This window comes from Saimiri boliviensis, chromosome 13 (assembly GCF_048565385.1).
Source record: "Saimiri boliviensis isolate mSaiBol1 chromosome 13, mSaiBol1.pri, whole genome shotgun sequence".
NCBI lineage: Eukaryota > Metazoa > Chordata > Mammalia > Primates > Cebidae > Saimiri > Saimiri boliviensis.
The window spans coordinates 77,239,905-77,260,585 of NC_133461.1; the positions used below are offsets into that span (position 1 = coordinate 77,239,905).

At 37.7% G+C, this 20,681-nt stretch overlaps 1 protein-coding gene and 1 pseudogene across 2 annotated transcripts in view; one reads left to right on the forward strand and one right to left on the reverse strand.

The window, feature by feature from the left end:
- The window catches only part of ADAM9 (ADAM metallopeptidase domain 9), a 117,704-nt gene that overhangs the window by 62,840 nt on the left and 34,183 nt on the right, over nucleotides 1-20,681 (reverse strand). For both annotated transcript variants that reach the window (XR_012513198.1, XM_003938130.4), the window contains exon 12: nucleotides 6,530-6,701. Coding sequence is in view for 1 of the 2 variants with exons in the window: in XM_003938130.4 (XP_003938179.2) it covers nucleotides 6,530-6,701 (172 nt within the window). In the remaining variant the exon portion in view is untranslated. The remainder of the gene's footprint in view (nucleotides 1-6,529; nucleotides 6,702-20,681) is intronic.
- Nucleotides 10,797-13,208, forward strand: LOC104652900 (PRELI domain-containing protein 1, mitochondrial pseudogene; annotated as a pseudogene).

The following is a 20,681-nucleotide window of genomic DNA, read 5'->3' on the forward strand; positions in this document are numbered from 1 at the left end:
TAAATGTTTCCACAATAATTGATGGTTAATGGATAAGTTTAATTTCCAAGCTTACTCCATATGCCCCCTCCTCAATTAAAGTGTTAACATAAAAAATATAAATTAAAAAAACTAAAATGATTTGTGGAGGAACTATGATGATGATCTATAAATAGGAATACTAAAAGCCAGATCAAGATACAAATTTCTGAAACCATTATGGGAAAAATATTACTAAGTTGGCCTTCATTTAAATTTTAAATTTCAACATAAAATGTAACCTATGAAAAGTTAAATAAGCTATAAATAAAGAATATTAGAACATATATAAGGAGTTATGTCCATCTTATATAAAGCGGCCTAAAAATCAATTTAAAAAAAGATTCAATGAACCAACAGAAAAACTGACAAGGAATACATAAAATAATTCAGAGAAGAAAATGATGCCTATGATCTATAATCACATGAAAATATGTAAACTAAAATAGTATCTTCTTATTTTTTTAACTCATTAGCTTGCCAAAAATAAGACAACAGATATTATCCTGTGCTGGTAAGACTATGGGTACACAATGACTTAATACACTATTGTCAGAAAACAACATATTAGCTTCTGATAAAAGTTAAAATGTACATGCTTTTAGAGCCAATAATTCTACCTTTATGTACAATGTATCTTAGAAAAATATTTGTATATATACATATGAGGTGTGTATATTTATATACATATGAGAGGATGTATATGCAGCACTGTTTCTACACTAATTGCAGCAGTTTATCAGAGTCTGGTTAAATAAATCATAGTATTGGAATACTATTCAGCAAATTAAAGGATTATGTCTACATAATATAGTGATACAGTAAAATGTCCAGGATATTGTAATAGAAAAAAATCTGCACACAACTGATGTTAAGTCAATTTTAAACAATATTAAGTCTGATTTTATTTATGCACATAAATAAAAGCCAGAGCGGTATCACCAAGATGGAAGAATACAAAGTCCCGGATTCTCCTTCCTCCAACAGGCAGTGCTGCAATAAACATCCTTGTATACACCCCATGTGTATATATACAAATATTTCCCTAAGATAGTTACATAAAGGTAGAATTACTAGATCTAAAAGCATGTGCATTTTAACTTTTATTGGAGGCTAATAAATTTCCTATAAAAAGTCAGCAATTCAACAGTAACACACTAATCAATTCCCTTTATGAGAAACCCAGAAACTAGTTGAGGGGACACTACATCCCAGGCAATTGTAAAACCAGCTACATTGAAACCAGTAGGAAAACTGGAGATACTTTCTCACCACAATCCCAACCCATGGCACAACATATATAATCAGGAGGAAACCGTTCTCAGCATGTCCCTGAGGAGTGAAAAAGTTGGGCCACACATCTAACATTACACAGTTTTTTAGAGTGCTGCCTGAGAGACTATCTTCTATCTCATCTGCCTCTGAGGACATTTAGGACCTGGAATATATTAGGCACCTGGGGGGGTTTCAGAGAACAAGGGTGGCAGGTTAAAGTAGCATGTGGGTACTTGCCACAGCTCCTCACCCTGTCTCAACACAAAGCAAATGGACAGTAATAAAAAGGAAGCTCTTAACTTCTCCTGGAGGAGGACCACATATCCAATACTACAATTTTTCTAGGAGCTACCCAAGGACACTCAGACACTTGCCACGGTTCCTCTACCCAATTTAACACAGTGATTTAAAAAAAGAACACTTCCAAGCTTTTCCCTGGAAAGAAAAACAGTTGGACCACATGTCACATGTTCCAACTTCTTTAGGAATTGCCCAACAAATTCACTTCTTTCTCCCCTCTCTTGGAATACTGATGGGCTCCAGCAGAGTGTAGACACCAGGGGGCTAACAACAACATAAACAGCAGTTTTAACAAACATGAAAGTTTGAGAGGCCCAAAAAAGCTTTGGCCAGGTTAATTAGCGAAGGTCTTCTCACTAATTTGGGGGCCGAAGAATACACTAACTTAATGGAAGAATGCAGCAGAGGAGTTCAACAACAGATCAGAGCAAACAGAAGAAAGATTCAACAAACTCAAAGTCAGCTTACTTTAACAAGTCAGAGGAGCAAAAAGAAAAAAGAAATAAAAGTGAAGAAACTTCAGGGACTTATGAGACACCATTAAGAGACCAATATATACACTGTGGTAATCCCAAAAAGGAGCAGACAAAGAAAAAGTATCAAAAAGCTTATTCAAGGAAGTAATGGTTGAAATTTTCCCAAATCTGGGGAAGGAAATGGACATCCAGATGCACATTAAAAGTAAAATACACCATGACCAAGTAAAATTTATCCTTGGGTATAAATTGGAATGAAATTTCATATATAGCCTTATTATGTTGACGGTATTTTCCTTTATTTTTAGTTTGTTGAAAGCTTTTTGCATGAAAGGATATTGAATTTTATCAAATGCTTTTTCTGTATCTATTGAGATGATCATGCAATTTTTATTCTTCATTTTGTTAATGTGTTATATTTCATTAATTTTTTTTTTTTTTTTTTTTTTTTGAGACAGGGTTTTACTCTTGTCACCCAGGCTAGAGTGCAGTGCTACAAACACAACTCACTGCAGCTTTGGCCTCATGGGCTCAAGTGATCCTTGTGCCTCAGCCTCTTGAGTATTTGGGACTACAGGCACGTGTCACCATGCCTAGCAAATTTTAATATTTTTTTGTAGAGAAGGGGTTTTGTCATGTTGCCTAGAGAGGTCTCAAACTCCTGGACTCAAGAAACCTGACTGCCTAAGACTCCCAGAGTGCTGGGATTACAGGCATGCACCACTGCACCTGATCTCATTAATTGATTTTTGTATATTGAGCCATCCCAATTTATATCCCAATTTATCTCAGTTCAGACATTTAGAGATATAGACCAATGGAACAGAATAAAGAATGCAAAAATAGCTGGGCACAGTGGCTCACTCCTGTAATCCCAGCACTTTGGGAGGCTGAGGTGGGTAGATCACGAGGTCAGGAGTTCAAGACCAGCCTGGCCAGCACAGTGAAACTCCATCTCTACTAAAAATATAAAAACTATTTTTTGTAGAGAAGGCAGGCTCCTGTAAGTCCAGCTATTTGGTAGGCTGAGGCAGGGGAATCTCTTGAACCCAGGAGATTGTGCCACTGCACTCCAGCCTGGGCAACAAAGCAAGACTCTGTCTCAAAAAAAAAAAAAAGAATGCAAAAATAAAAACCCACACATGAGATCACCTGATCTTCAACAAGGACGCCAAGAAAAAGAATGGCGAAAAGGTAATCCCTTCAACAAATGGTCCTGGGAAAACTGGATATCAACACGCAAAAGAGTGAATTGGAACCTTATCTTACAGTATAAACAAAAATCAACTTAAAATGAATTAAAGACTTAAACGTAAGGCCTGAAACAGTAAAACTCTAGAGGAAAAGCTTCATTACATTGGTCTTGGCAATGATTTCCTGGATATGATGCCAAAATTTTAGGCAACAGAAACAAAAACAGATGAGGACTATATCAAACTAAAAACCTTCTACACAGCATAGGAAGCAATCAATGAAGTGAAAAGCCAAGTTATGGAATAGGGGAAAATATCTGCGAACCATCTATCTGATAAGGGATAAACTTTCAAAATATGTAGGAAGTGTACAGCTCAATAGCAAAAAAAGAAAAACTAATAACCTGATTTAAAATGAGTTAAGTATCCTAACTGAAATAACTCAGAAGCAGAAAGTCAAATACTGCATGTTCTTACTTAAGTGGGAGCTAAGCAATCAGTATTCATGGGTATAAAGAGTGCAATAACAGACATTGGAGGCCCCAAAAGGTGGAAGCATGGGAAGGATGGGAGGGCTGAAAAATTACCTATTGGGTACAATGTTCACTATTTGAACGATGGGTACACGAGAAGCCCTCACTTTACCAATACGCAATATACACTTGTAAGAAATCTGCATTTACATCCCCTAAATACATTAAAATGTTAAAAGAAACAAAAAATTAATTAACTTAAATGAGCCTAAGACTTAACAGATGTTTCTCCATGAAGACACACAAATGGCCAACAGGTACATGAAAAGATGCTCAATGTCACTCAACATCATGGAAATGCAAAGCGAAACCACAAGGAAACATCACGTCATACCTGTTAGGATTGCTATCATGGAAAAAAAGAGACAACAAGTGTTGGCAAGAATGTGGAGAAACTGGAACTCTTGTGCACTATTTGGAAGAATGCAAAATGGTGCCGCCACTATGGAAATATTATGAAGGTTCTTCTAAAAATTAAAAATATAACTACCATGTAATGTAGTAATTCCATTTCTGGATTCTTATCTACAATGAAATCAAGATCTTGAAGAGATATTAGCATTCCTATGTTCACTGCAGCATTACTCACAGTAGCCAAGATGTAGAAACTGCCTAAATGTCTGTCAACCGTTGAATGGATAAAGAAAATGTAGTAGAGTAAAAAAAGTACATATATACATACATATATACATACAATGGAATACTACTACCAAAAAAAATAAGGAAATCTTGTTATTGCAACGACACAGATGAAACTTGAGTATACAACACCATGTAAGCAAAATAAGGCAGTGGCGAAGGTCATAATACTGTGTGATTCCACTTATATTAGGTATCTAAAATAGTCAAGTTCATAAAAGCAGTGAACAGAATAGTGGTTGCTAGGGGCTCACGAAACAGAAAATGGGGAGTTGTTGATCAACAGATATAGTTTCAGTTATACACAATGAAAAAGTTCTAGAGATGTTCTGTACAACATAATACTCAGACTTAACAATATTGTATTAGACTTTTAAAAATCTCTTAGAAGGGTCAATTTCATGCAAGTATTCTTACCACATTAAAGTAAAAATAAATCTTGAAACAAGCTCAATATTTATAAATGTACCTACTGTATACTGTATATAAATGTCTGGAAGAGTTTAAAAAGAAATACATCACTCTTATAAGAAAAGGAGGTAAAAGATTTATAGGGGAAAAAAAGATGTATAAGGTTGCTTTTACTTACTATTTGCATTTTTTTTCTGACTATTTGCATTTTTTTTTTTCCAAGCCAGGGTCTCACTCTGTTGCCTAGACTGGAGTGCAGTAATGCAATCATAACTCCCTGTAACCTCAAACTCCAAGGCTCAAACAATCCACCCACATCAGCCTCTGGATAGCTAGAACCATAGGCTCACACCACCATATTTGGCATTTTTTTTTTTTAAGAGGCAAGGTCTTGCTATGTTGCTCAGGCTAGTCTCAAACTCCTGGCCTCAAACAATCCTCCCACCTCAGCCTCTCAAAGTGCTGGGATTACAGGTGCGTGCCACCACACTCAGACCTATTTGAAACTTTTATACCAAAAAACACCCTGTGATATTTGAGGGAGAGAAAGTATATTTTAAGAGTAATTTTGTAGTGAGAAAGCTCAAGAAGCAAATAGAGATTACTATTTGAGTAAGTCTGCTAGTAAAGTTAGAAGAAAACAAGACTAATAAAATATTTCAGGAAGAAGTTGAGAATGCCTAGAAAGAGAACAGTCTTACTCATCCTGATGGCATCTTAATTTAGAAATTAAACATAACTTGCTTAGGTCTCATTTTCCTCATCTGAAAATGGGACTATTAAAACTACCAATCTCTTAGGGTTATTATGAGGGTTATACTGTGTAAGATATGTACCAAAAGTCCCTGACGTGCATCAATACTGTCATAAAAGCCCAACATAGCTCCATTATAAGACACATACTACCTTTCTGGAAAGCAAAGTCACCTGGTAAAATGCAGGCATGGTCAGGTAGGGAAGAAAAAGATGCACTAGTGGAGAAGATTGAGAATACAGCAGAGAACCTAACACACAGTTGAACAAGTATCTTTCAAACTTAATGCAAGGCCTGGGAGAAAAGGGCTGAAGCAGGCCATGTTGAGAGGAGCATGGCTAAGTATGATAAGGAATATGGCTACGGAACAATCCTAATAAAGATGGGCATGAGTTTAGAACAATGAGTATACATTAACAGGCCAAAAAGCTAGATATCAGTATATACACTGAAGGTTAACAAAGCGAGAGTGCTACTTTGAGTAGCAAGAACTTTGAATATTGAAGGACTCCGGAGGATGGGCCAGTTCCACCTCATTTTTAAAATTAGTCCAGCTAAATAAATATTTCTGCAATGGCAATGCCAGAATGGTGAAAGCTTACAAATAAAGAGCCAGGTGAAAAACGGATTCATTCTTTAAAGTAAATAAATAACCTAATAACCATAGCATAAATCATAGAAGACAGCAAAAAAAATAAGAGTATAAACATGGCACATTCCCTGACTTCAAAACAGATGGTACCATTAGTCATACTCTGAGAAGATGATGAGCAATCCCTGGAACAAAGCCACACAAACAAAATAACAACCCTCATTGTGCCACTAAATTTTACTTTAGCTCCTATGCCAGAGTTGCCCAAAACAAGCAATTTTATTTCTTGCACATATTGTGGCAATTTTACAAAGCAAAAATCAAAAATTAAAACTGACCTTTGGAGTACCACAGTCACACTCTTCCCCAGCGTCCACCAACTTATTACCACAGAAGGGAGCACTATAGGCTTCATCAGGCTTTGGAATATTAAGAAGGCAGTTTCCTCCTTTATTTAAAGTTAACTTCTCAAAGTCCTCTGTACTGCAACTGCTAAAGTTTCTGGAACCTCTATAATAAACATTAAGAAAAAGATCTTATGTCACAGTGATTTCTCACTTTGAAAAGGTTAAGTCATGTCTTTAACCCACAAAAAGTGAATATTTTAAATGACAGAAAAGAAGCTAATAAAAGTGGACATAAATGAGAATTCATGTCTACTCCTGATAAATACTGAACATTACTTCAGCTACTATATAAGAATTCACTATTTCATTACAATATAATGTACTTCCAATAAAATATATTTAAAATATATCACTTACATTGAAATACAAAATGATAATTTTCAGTATCCAAAGAGACTTTAAAAATTATCTAGCCCTATACAGAAAAAGTTTTACTTATCTAACAACACAGTAAAGGTTCTTAAAATATTGGAAGCTAGCCTGTATGTTGTCTCATTTTCTATTCTGAAGGGTAACATTGTTATGCTGACCCATGCCTATTACCACATACTAGGAGCTCTGCAAAAATAATGTGAATGGGGCCGGGCGCGGTGGCTCAAGCCTGTAATCCCAGCACTTTGGGAGGCCGAGGCGGGTGGATCACGAGGTCGAGAGATCGAGACCATCCTGGTCAACATGGTGAAACCCCGTCTCTACTAAAAATACAAAAAATTAGCTGGGCATGGTGGCTCGTGCCTGTAATCCCAGCTACTCAGGAGGCTGAGGCAGGAGAATTGCCTGAACCCGGGAGGCGGAGGTTGCGGTGAGCCGAGATCACGCCATTGCACTCCAGCCTGAGTAACAAGAGCGAAACTCCGTCTCAAAAAAAAATAATAATAATAATGTGAATGGGCAACTCCAGTTCAGATGCACACTAGTCATCAAGAGGCAGACTACGCAGTATAGAATGTCAGCTACTCCTATTTAGTAAGTTTTCAGTTTGAGCTTTAAATAAATAACTTTTATGATAATTCCTGGGAACCATGGTTAGTACTTTGAGGGTAAGTTGGCCTTTAAGAAATTATCCAACTTGAGCTACATGAGATTTTACCTGGGATTTTTTTAGCTGCTCTTTTACTCAATAACTACTTTCAGATAGTCCCACGGGCTATTTTCACCTTTGAAAACTAGTGGAAAATACACCTATACACCACCTATATCTTTGATGAATCCACGTCACATTAAAATTCTATTTTATTTTTGCTTTTGTAGCCTGAGTTTTTGGTGTGATATCCAAAAATCATTGTTAAGGCCAATGTCAAGGAACTTTTCCTCAGTGTTTTCTTCTTAGAAAGTTTTATGGTTTCAAGTCTTACATTTAGGTATTTTATCCATGTTGAGTTGATTTTTGTGTATGGTGTAAGATAAGGGTCCAACATCATTATTTTGCATATAGAAATCCAGTTATCCCAGAACCATTTATTGAAGAGAACTATCCTTTCCCTATTGTATCCTCCTGGTGCACTTGTCAAAAATTAATTGACTACAAGTTTGGATTTGTTTCTGGGCTCTCTATTCTATTCCATCGGTCTAGGTGTCCGTGTTTATAGTACTACTATACTGTTTTGGTTACTATAGCTATCAAACTGAAAAGCTCTGCACAGCAAAGATAACAGCCAACAAAATGAAAAGTCTACAGATTGGGAGAAAATATCTGCAAACCATGTATCTTATAAGGTATTAATATCCAAAATATACTTTTTAAAACTCACACAACTCCATAGCAAAAAAAAAACAATTAACTCTGTTTTTAAAATAATCAAAAGACTTGAATAGACATTACCCCAAAAATGACATAAAAATGGCCAATAGCTGCATGAAAAGGTACTCAATATCATTAACAATCACAGGGCCGGGCACGGTGGCTCATGTCTGCAATCTCAGCACTTTGGGAGGCCAAGGCGGATGCATCACAAGGTCAGGAGTTCAAGACCAGCCTGGCGACAATGGTGAAACCCCATCTCTACCAAAAATACAAAAATTAGCTGGGTATGGTGGCGGGCTCCTGTCATGCCAGCTACTTGGGAGGCTGAGGCAGGAGAATCGTTTTAACCCAGGTGGCAGAGATTGCAGTGAGCTGAGACTGTGCCACTGCACTCCAGCTTGGGCTACAGTGTCAAAAAATATATACAAAAATAACAATCATCAGGGAAGTGCAAATGAAAACCACAATGAAATATCACCTCACCCCTGTTAGGATGGCTATCACTGAAAAGACATGATGGCTGGGCACGGTGGCTCACACCTGTAATCCCAGCGTTTGGGAGGCAGAGGCAGACAGATGACAAGGTCAGGAGTTCAAGACCAGCCTGGCCAACATGGTGAAACCCCGTCTTTATTAAAATACAAAAATTAGCCAGGTGTGCTGGCACATGCCTTAATCTCAGCTACTTGGGAGGCTAAGGCAGGAAAATCGCTTGAACCTGGGAGGTGGAGGGCACAGTGAGCCAAGATCGTGCCACTGCACTCCAGCTTAGGTGACAGAGGGAGACATTGTCTCAAAAATAAATAAAAGAGAGATAGTAAGTGCTAGTGAGAGTACAGAAAAAAGGAAACCCTTGAGCAATAGGAGTTCCCTAAAGAAATTAAAAAGAGAACTGTCATACAACCCAGCAATCTCACTTTTGGGTATATACCTAAAGAAAATGAAAACACCACCTCATAAAGATGTCTGCATTCTCCCATTTTCAGTACAGCATTAGCCAAGATATGGAAACGAACCAAGTGTCTGGCAACAGTTTTATAAGGCTGATTATTATTCATCCTTATAAAAGGAGATCCTGACATTTACCACAACATGATGAACCTGGAGGATGTTATGCTACATGAAACTAGCCAGACACAAGAAGAAAAAAATCTTGCATGACTTATTTTGGAATCTAAAAAAAGAAGTCGAATACCCAGAGACAGAAAATAAAACACTGATGACAGTGGAGGTAGATGAAATGGGAGATGTAGGTCTGATACAAAGTAGCAGATATGTAAGACAAAGAAGTCTAGAGATCTCAGGTACAGCATGGGGACTATACGTAAAAATCGTATTATATTCAGGATTTTTGCTAAAAGAGGAGATTTTAGGTGCTTTTTGCCACACACACACAAAATGGGCAACAATGGAATGATGGATGTGTTAATCTGCATGACTAACCATTTCACAATCTATATGTATATCCAAACATGTACACTTTAAATAAATACAATAAAATTTATATATTATATATAGTTGTATTTTTTAGGGAAATTTGGTACTCTGAATCTCTTTTTCATCAGTTTGAGCAATGGTACCAGAGAAGCAGCAGGAGTGAAAGCTATGTTGCATTATAGTTAATGAAGGAGCATCCCTATTTATGGCTGGGTCTTTCGTACCTCCAAGGCACTCTAAGAAACATATTTTTTGCCCTGAGTAGTCATGCTAAACTCTTCTTTGCTAACTGGTCTCCAGTAGAGTTGATAGTACTGACTCCTCCCTCTTGGATTGGGATGCGGTCTGTCTAGAACATTTTGGTACTGTTAACTGCTATTCGACCAAAAAAAAAAAAAAAAAAAGTCTAGAAATGTGGGATACAGAAGGATTTTAAAAGATGGACTGGCAGAGAAGGAAAAAAGAAAGAACATGAACAATCAACAGTTTGCGATAAAAGAATAGGCAAAGGCAAAATTCTGACTCATGGAAAGAAAAGATTTAGCATAAGCCTTCTAACAGTAACAGAAAGACTTGTCTTCCTTATTCTTTTTCTTGCTACTAAGAATAGTGTGGGAAGGAGTCCTTTTGTGCAATATCAATCAACCAGTCATTCAACAAATATTTACTGAGTATCTATTATGTACAAGGCATTCTTCTTGGTGCAAGGGATGAAACAGTGAACATAGCAAAAAAATCCCTGCCCCTGTAAGGTTATGATTACGATTCAGTCATTTACTTACACAGTAAGTAAATTAAATAGCATATCATAAGGTAATGAGTGCTATGTGATGAGCTCTGCAAAGGAAGGGATGCTTGTGATTTTAAAAGGGCAGTCAGGACAGGCACCTCAAACATGTGAGAGTTCAATTAAAACTGGGTATCTGGGAGGAAAATATTACAGACAAAAGGAATAGCAAATGCAAAAACTCTAAGGTAGAAGCTTTCCTGGCAGCTGAGTCAGTGAGGAAATGAATCATGAGAGGTACAGTCAGCAAAGACAGGAATAGGCCATTGTAAGAATGTGGCTTTCTACTATAAGTGGAATGAGGAAGTTGGAAGGGGGAAACCATGGAAAGTGCTGAGCAGGAGTGACATGATTTGACTAACGTTTTAATAGGACCACCATACTTATTCTGTTAAGGAGAAAGATCATAAAGAAGGCTCTTACAGCAATTCACTAAACAGATGATGACAGACCAAAATGATAACAGTGGGAGCTGTAAGAAGTGGTTGTATTGTTTTTGTTTTAAAGGAACAGCCATTAAGATGAAGAGTGAGAAAAAAGAGAAATCAAGAATGACTTCAAGGTTGTTGTCCTGGGATATAAGAAGGAAGGAGTTACCATTATGGGTAGGTCAGATTTTAGGACGACTTTAGGAGGGACCATAGGAGTTTGAGGCTATTAGACATCAAGTAAAAATGTCAAAGCAGTATATAATGATTATATGATAAACAAAGAAGACTGCAGTTTAAACACAGGCTTGTAATTGTTTTTTATTTTGTACTGTTGATCTTTAGGTGATAAGTACAGTGCCTGCCACAGAGTACACAAGCAATAATGTTTTCTGTAGGAATATATTTAATAATGAAGGCAAGAAGATCACTTGAGCCCAGGAGTTCAAGGCCACCTGGGCAACATAGTAAGATCCTGTCTCTACAAAAAATAAGCTGGGCATGGCGGTGCACACCTGTAGTCCCAGCTACTCAGGAGGCCGGGATGGGAGGAGTTTAAGGCTGCAGTGAGCTATGATCATGCCACTGCTCTCCAGCCCGGGCGACAGGGCAAGACCCTGTCTCCCCCTGCAAAAAAAAAAAAAAAAAAAAACACTCACATATTTTTGTATATTATATATATTTAATTACACAATGGCCACAGAACTTGTGCAGGCATATGTAGAGTCCTATATTTTAGTCCCTAATTTTAACCTACATAAAGTCTAACACCTCTAAACAAGGTATTTTTTAAATACTCTCATTATTTAGTAGTTGAAAGATATTTTCTCATAAACAATGTTTCAAATGTTTGATCCTTCAGCAATCTACCAGAAAAAAAAAAAAGGTTTTACCCAAAATGAATTGACTACAGAACTGAAAACCATAACAAAATCATAGACACTTCCGGTGCTTTTTAACAGATAGAGATAGTAATATCCCCTGTGTTAGCCTTCAGTGAGACCTTAAAATGCTTTGGAGGCTACAGTGGTGATGCCCTTTCACTAGCCATCACTGGCTGGCACCTAAAGCAATAAGAATGATCTTTCTCCTGAAACGTGGCTTGAAAAGCAAGTCAAGTATTTCTATTCTCTATCACCTCTAGACGCCACAATATTAATGATTCATAACCTCTCTTTTCCCACATCTACGTGACTTTTTCAAAATGGCTTCAAAAGGAGATTGACAATGATAAACATGTTTTACCTGAAAATGATGGGAAAAAAAATTCAACATTTAGAACATAAAATGTCAAAGCAGTATATAACAGAAAGTATTTCTTTGAGTACTGTGAAAATTCCCAGAACACATTTCCACCATTATTATGCTGATTCCCACAGTCTAGGATTAGGAAGTCTTAAGAGAAGATTCTGGCGCAACCGGACAACTCATGGCGGCGGCAGCGGCGGCAGCAGCGGCAGCTGCTTGGGCGCGGTGCGGTGGTGACTGAGCTGTGAGCCTGGCGGCGGGTGTGCGCTGAGCCCCGGCCCGGCCCCCCGCGTGCCTCCCAGGCTCCACACCCCTGATGCTGTGCGGGTGCTGAGCCCGCTCCGGCCGGGACAACGGTGAAGTATTTCCTGGGCCAGAGCGTGCTCCGGAGTTCCTGGGACCAAGTGTCCCCCGCCTTCTGTCGGCAGTACGGAAGACATAATACACCGGGAGGTCACTGACCCCTGACCAGAAACTGCTGTTCCGGTGACTCCTGACCAAGACCAAAAGGATGCCCCGCTGGGCCGAGCGACTGTTTCCTGCCAATGTTGCTCACTCGGTGTACATCCTGGAGGACTCTACTGTGGACCTACAGAATCAGACCGTGACCCTTTCACCTGGAACATCAACCACTCCCGGCTGATGGTGGTGGAGGAACGATGTGTTTACTGTGTGAACTCTGACAACAGTGGCTGGACCGAAATGTGCCGTGAAGCCTGGGTCTCCTCTAGCTTATTTAGTGTCTCCAGAGCTGTCCAGGAATTTGGTCTTGCCCGGTTCAAAAGCAACGTGACCAAGACTATGAAGGGTTTTGAATATATCTTGGCAAAGCTGCAAGGCGAGGCCCCTTCCAAAACACTTGCTGAGCCAGCCAGGGAAGCCATGGAGATGGCACTGGCAGCTACAGAGAAGGCCAAGGACCTCACCAGCAAGGCGGCCACCAAGAAGCAGCAGCAGTTTGTGTAGCCAACCACCACGGCACCCCGGACAGCTTGGCTTAGCCCCTCTGCTTTCCCTCCATTGTACTTTATCATTAAAAATCAACTTCCAGCCCTATCTACTGTCTGGGTGCTGGGTTGAGGGTATCCAGTTTGGCACCCGCAGTACACCAGGCACATTAACCAAGTCTGAGCCAGGTCTGCTTATTCTCCCATTGGACAGCTGAGGACCCAAGCACAGAGGTGCAGTGACTTGCCTCAGGCCCCAGATAGCCTGCAGGTGAACTGGCGATAAAAGCTAGACTGGAAGCCCCACAAGGGCAGGGCTCTTGGTTTTGTTCTCTGATGTGTCTCAAGTACCTGGAACAGTATCTAGCACATAACATGCACCCAATAAATACTTGCTAAATTCAGTCAGCCCCCCACCCTCCCCTGCCAAAAAAAGAAGATTCTAAGTGCTGGTAGCTTTCTCCTGATACATGGCTTGAAGAGCAACTCAAGTACTTCTATTCTCTATCACCTCTAGACTCTACAATATTAACGATTTATAACCTCTCCTCCTCTCTTTTCTCACATCTACGTGACTTTTCCAGAATGGCTTCAAAAGGAGACTGACATTGATGAAAATGTTTTACCTGAGAATGACAAACAAACAAAATTCAACTACAATTCAGAACATTATGTGAGTACTCTGGAAATTCCCAGAACACATTTCCACAATTACTATGCTGATTCCCACAGCCTAGGATTAGGAAGTCTTAAAAGGAGATTCTAAGTGCTGGTACTGAATTCGATTAAGAAAAAGGGCCAGGCACGGTGGCTCAAGCCTGTAATCCCAGCACTTTGGGAGGCCGAGGCGGGTGGATCACGAGATCGAGAGATGGAGACCATCCTGGTCAACATGGTGAAACCCCGTCTCTACTAAAAATACAAAAAATTAGCTGGGCGTGGTGGCGTGTGCCTGTAATCCCAGCTACTCAGGAGGCTGAGGCAGGAGAATTGCCTGAACCCAGGAGGCGGAGGTTGCGGTGAGCCGAGATCGCGCCATTGCACTCCAGCCTGGGTAACAAGAGCGAAACTCCATCTCAAAAAAAAAAAAAGAAAAAGAACACCTGATTATGGAAGCTTGCTGATGGAGGTGACATTGAGGGCCACAGTTAAGAAAGCCATTTCTCTAGAAAGGCATCTCCCAGGAAGGGCAACTCACAATTTCAGGCATCTAAGAGCAAGGCATGAGAATACCACTGTGCCCCCAAAATATCATAAACAATAACAAAAAAATCTTATTATAAAGGTAAATTATCCATTTTATTAAACAGAGCTGGCTCCCAATGACTGAGTTATCTGAGGAAAAAAATAATGAAACATCTACAATATCACTAGCCTCAAACAAAATGATAGAAAATTAATATTTATTAAACAGCCTATGAAGTATAGGGTAGGAAATCTGCCTTCAAAAAAAGGTTTAATATTACCTTGGTAGTAAAAATGAATCTGAGGAAAAATAAAAGAAAATATTACCTAGGATAACCTCATCCTAGTTCAAAAATTATTCTTTAAAAAAAATTTTAAATATAATGGCTACACAATATAAAATACCACATGAAGCCGCAATACACTACAAGAAAGGGGAAAAAAAGGAAATAAAGTCTAATAAAGTATCCTAATACTAGTTCCAGGATTATCAAATGATAGCCATAAAACATTATGCTTACTATGATCAGGGACAAAAGTGAAAAGCATGAAAATATGGGCAGGGAACTAAAATCTACAGAGCTAATAATCGGATTTGAAAAAGAACCAGGCAGAAATCTGACAAATGAAATAAGCAAAATGAATAATTCAATAGATAAGTTTAACAACAGACAAAATACGTATGAAGCCAGAATCAGTGAGATGAAAGGTATCAGAAGAAATAACCCAGAAGAAAAAAAAAACAAACAGAAAGATAGGAAACACATGCTGAGAAATATTGTTTACTCCGCCCCCATGGCTCCTTTGTGGAGGATGCTTGTAGTTTGTAGTTAGTGGTAGGCAGGTAACAGCTGCCTACTTGGTATATCCTCTGTTATGTGTATATGTAGAACACCTGTGTATGTAATAAGAATCACCTGTCAAAGAGCAAATAAATACATGGATGAATCTCTGCTCAGGGCCTTCAGTCCTGGAGAGCTGCAAGCCCCACAGGCTCTCAGTCTGCTGGTCCCCAGAATAGATCCACTCTGTTGGTTATCTGGGTGTCTGCCTCTCAATACCTTCAGCCTGCCTGGGTGGGAGTCTCCCGGCCAAGCTGGTCCTCGGCAAACATATATTTTAAAAAATAAGAGACAAAGGAGATATAGTGAGATCTAATACACAGTTCACTAGAATCACAGAAGCATAAGAGACAGCAAATGTGCAGACAACCTGTGTATACAAGCAATATGTAAAGAAGCAATTTGTAAAGAGATGACTGAGAATTTTCTGATTGGGGCAATGCAGGAAACTACCACCATGGCACGTGCATACCTATGTAACAAACCTGCACGATCTACACATGTACCCCAGAACTTATAATAAACAAATTTTAAAAAGAAGAAAAAAAATATATCAAACCACAAACTTTAAAACACCAAAAAATTTCTGAGCAGGATATGAAGACATATACAGTATGTGTACATGTGTTATATATACATGGCATACGTGTGTATGCATGGTTTCGTTTCTTTCTACAACAGGAACATGATAATGAAACTTAAAAAAAAAAAATAAGTGTAAAGAGAAAATTGTGAAAATAGCCACAGGTAAATAGATTCACTTCATTGGAATAATGCTCTGACATCTCAACAGCATGGAAGGCAAAAGATAATGGAAAAATCCCAATATAATGAAAAATAACTGACGATCTACAATTCTATATTCAACAAAAATATCTTCAAAAAAAGAGAAATAAAGACACCCTCAGGAGAAAAACAAAAACAAAAATTAAGAGATATATACTACCACTAAACAGACACTAAAGGAAAGTCAGAAGTAGTTCTTTGATCAGACTGAAAAATGGATACCAAATGGAAGGTCAGAGATGCAAGAGGACCAAAGGGCAAGGGCAATGATCAAAATCTAAATGAACAACAATAAACAATTTTCATTAATCACTAATATCATCCTGGCACACAGCTATGTAAGTCAAGAAACTGATGCATAGAGTTAAAGCCCTATCTAGTCTTTAAACTGGGGAAGGATAAGATTTAATAGTAGACATGATAGATCAAAAACATGTGTTATAATTTCTAGGGTAACTTTAAAAAAAATAAAAGACTGCATAATTTCCATTCCATTCTGGAAATACGTCTAGAAGGATAATAGTATAAGTAAAAACATGCTATCGGACAGGCCACAGTGGCTCACGCCTATAATCCCAGCACATCGGGAGGCTAAGGTGGGAGGACTGCTTAGGCCTAGGAGTTCAAAACCAGACTGGGCTACATAACAAGATCCCATTTCTACAAGCAAAATAAAAATAAAAACATTATATCAACCCAAAAGAAATAACACAGAAGATTTTGTTGTTGTTGTTGTTGTCCCTTTTTTGATATATAATAGATGTATATATTTTCAGGATACATGTGATCACTTGATCCATTAAAATAATGTGTAAAGACCAAATCAGGGTAACTGGAATATCCATCACCTTAAATATTTAAGATGGAAGACTTTTAAGAAAACCATAAAAGAAGACAAATAAAGGAGATATAAGATGGTAGCTTTAAACCCAAATACTGTATATAATGGATTCTAAAACACATTCTTTTCATATTTAAATAACTTTGAAATTGAGATTCATTTCAGATTACAATTGAACTATTAAGTTCATTGACATCACATCTCTTAGTGGTAGGTAAAAAGCAGTATATCTTGATTAAATGTTATCAGTAATTACAGTAAATATATTTAGTGATATAATTATAAGACATATTTTCAATTTGGATTAAAAATTGTAAATATATGTTTTAGAAGCATTACTATTAAAAATAAATACACTGTCAACACTAAAAAAAAAAAAAAATGTGAGGAAAGTAAAGTAATATCAGATTATTGGCAGTCCTAGCTACTGCAGTAAGACAAAAAAAGGAAGTAAAAGGTATACTGACTGGAAAGGAAAAAAAAACTGTCTTTGTAGAGAGATAATATGATCATCTACATAGAAAATCACAAAGAATTGAAAAAGACTCCTGGAACTAAAAAGTAATTACAGTAAGGCTGTAGGATACAAGGTTAGTATATAAAAGTCAATTGCTTTCCTATAAGCCAGCAGTAAAAAAGTAGAATTTGAAAGTAAAAACTCATGTACATTAGCACCCCCAAAAATGAGAGTTAAGTATAAATCTAACAAAATATGCATACGATCTACATGAGGAAACTGTAATACTATCTGATGAAAGAATGAAATAACTAAATAAATCAAGACGATTGCATGCTCACATACAGGCAGACTCAATATTATCAAGATGCCGGTTCCCCAACTTGATCTATATATTCAACGCAATATTAATCAAAATCCCAGCAAATTAATTTGTGGATATAGATGAAACTAATTTTAAAGTTTACATGGAGAAGCAAAAGACCCAGCATAGCCAACATAATAGTAAAGAAGAACAAAGTTGGAGGGCTGATGTACCTGACTGCAAGACTTATTCTAAAGCTACAGTCATAAAGACTGTGTTACTGGCTAAAGACAAACAGATAAAAAGAACAAGATAAGAGCCCAGAAAGAGTCTCACACAAATACAGTCAACTGATCTCCGACAAAGGAGCAAAAGCCATACAATAAAAGACAGTCTTTTCAACAAATGGTGCTGGTACAACTAGATATTCATATGCAAAAATTAAATAAATAAATCAAGACACAGATCTTATACCCTCCACAATTAACTGTAAATGGAGCAAAGACCTAAGTGTAAAATTCAAAACTCTAAAACTCCTGGAAGACAACATAGGAGAAAACCTAAATCATCTTGAATATGGCAATTATTTTTTAGATACAAAGGCATCGTCCATGAAAGAATTAAAATATTAAATGTATGCTCTGTGAAAGACAATATTAAAAGAAGGAGAAGATAAGCACCAATTAGTAGACAATATTTGCAAAAGACATCTTTGACAAGACTCTTATCCAAAGTATGCAAAGAACTCTTAAAACTAAAAAATAAGAAAAGAAATAATCTGATTAAACAATGGGCCAAAGACCTTCACAGATGCCAATAAGAAGGTATACAGAAGGCAAATAAACACAAAAAAAGATCATCTACATCCTACATCATCAGGGAAATGTAAATTGAAGCAATGAGATACCACTACATGCCTACAGGAATAGCCAAAATGTAGAACACTGGCACCACCAAATTCTGACAAAGACATAGAGCAACAGTAATTCTCATTCACAGCTAGTGCGAATACAAAATGGTACAACTACTTAAGAAGACAATTTACATATACTCTCTTAACATATGATCCAGCAATCATGTCTCTTGGTATTTCCCCAAAGGAGCTGAAAACATGGTCACACAAAACCCTGCACATGGATACTTATAGCAGCTTTTTTCATAATTAGAAGCAACCATTATGTCCTTCAGTAGGTGAATGGCTAAATTAACTGTGGTACAACCAAACAATGGGGTATTTATTATTCAGCACTACAAATAAATGAGCTATCAAGACATGAAAAGACATGGAAAAACCTTAAGTGCATATTGCTAAGTGAAAGAAGCCAATGTGAAAAGGCAACATACTTCATGATTCCAAATATATGATATTCTGTAAAACACAAAACTAGGGAGACAGTAAAAAGATCGGTGGTTGCCAAGGGTTGGACGGGTGAGAACAGATGACTACATAGAGCACAGATAATTTTTTAAGGCAATGAAAATATTCTGTATGATACCATAATGAGGGATACTTGTCATCATACATTTGTCCATACCCATGGAATGCACAACACCAAGAGTGAATCATAAGGTATGAACTTTGAGAAATCATGATGTGATCAATGTAGGTTCATCAGTTTTAACAATTATATCACTCGTTGAGGGATGTTGAAAACAGGGCGACTATGCAAGAGTGGGGACAGAAAGTATACGGGAGGAGTCTTTCTACTTTCCTCTCGATTATTCTGTGAACCTAAAACTGCTCCCAAAAAAAGTCTTTTCAAAATATTGAGGAGGAAGGAACACTTCCAAACTCATTTTATGAGGCCAGCATCACCCTAACATCAAAGTCAGAGAAGGCACAATCAGAAAAGAAAATCGTAAGTCAATATCCCTAACAACATAAATGTAAAAATCCTCAAAAAAAATACTAGCAAACAGAACTCAACAACGCATCAGAAACATCAGGCCCTCTGACCAAGTGAGATTTATACCTGGGACACAAGGATGGTTCAACATACGAAAATGTGTTAACACCATTTTAACAGAATCAAGGATAAAAGTCACATAATCATCTCAACAGGTGCTGAAAAGGCATTTGATAAAATTCAACATTCTTTCATGACAAAAAATCTCAACAAACTAGAAAGAAGGAAATCACTTCAATATAATAAAGGCCATATATGAAAAGCCCACAGCCAACATCATACACCAAGGTGAAAAATCAAAAGCTTTCCCACCAAGCTGGACGAGACACAGGTACTCACTTTCAACACTTCTATTGAAGAGTTAAGAAGTCACTGGGAGAATAAGGCTGAATAATTCCCCTGTAACCCTCTCTACCAGGTCCCTTCAAGCTGTCAGTGTTCCTCTATCTATCTCAATTCCTGTAGGGATAGTCTCCCCTGCAGCTAGAGAGACTCTCTCCCAGATCCAGTAACAAACAGTTCCCTACCTTTCTACCTACTATATCCCTAGCAAGCATATACACATTCAAGTCAACCAAATTTAAAAAAAAAAAAAAAAAAAAAAAAAAAAAGAACACTTTTTTGGCTCTTCCCTTGGGGAAAATGATGGAAACCTTATATTCAAGATCATGCTACTCAGGAGGCTGAGGCAGGAGAATTGCTTGAACCCAGGAGGCGGAGGTTGCGGTGAGCCGAGATCGCGCCATTGCACTCCAGCCTGGGTAACAAGAGTGAAACTCCGTTTCAAAAAAAAATCATGTTATCTTCATATTTAAATGTCAATATGCATTGTTTTCAATACAATATTCTAAATACCATTCTCCTCAAAATGCTTAATATTTAATTATACTGTAAGTCTCTTTGCCATAGGGCTTACTTTAGGGGAGTAGTTTTAAATATCAACTCACCCAAAGTAGGGGAGTGGTTTTAAATACCACCTCGCTCAAAGTTTCTGTTACTAACATCCAGTTGTCATACTGAGGCCTGTTCTGTTGTTTCAACACCCTCGGCCCTCCCAATCCTCCATATTCCACTCTATTTTATTTCACCTAGCACTATCACCTTCTAACACCCTATATTATTGATTTTCTTATGTTTATAAATTGTCTCACACTCCCCTCCAATGTAAAC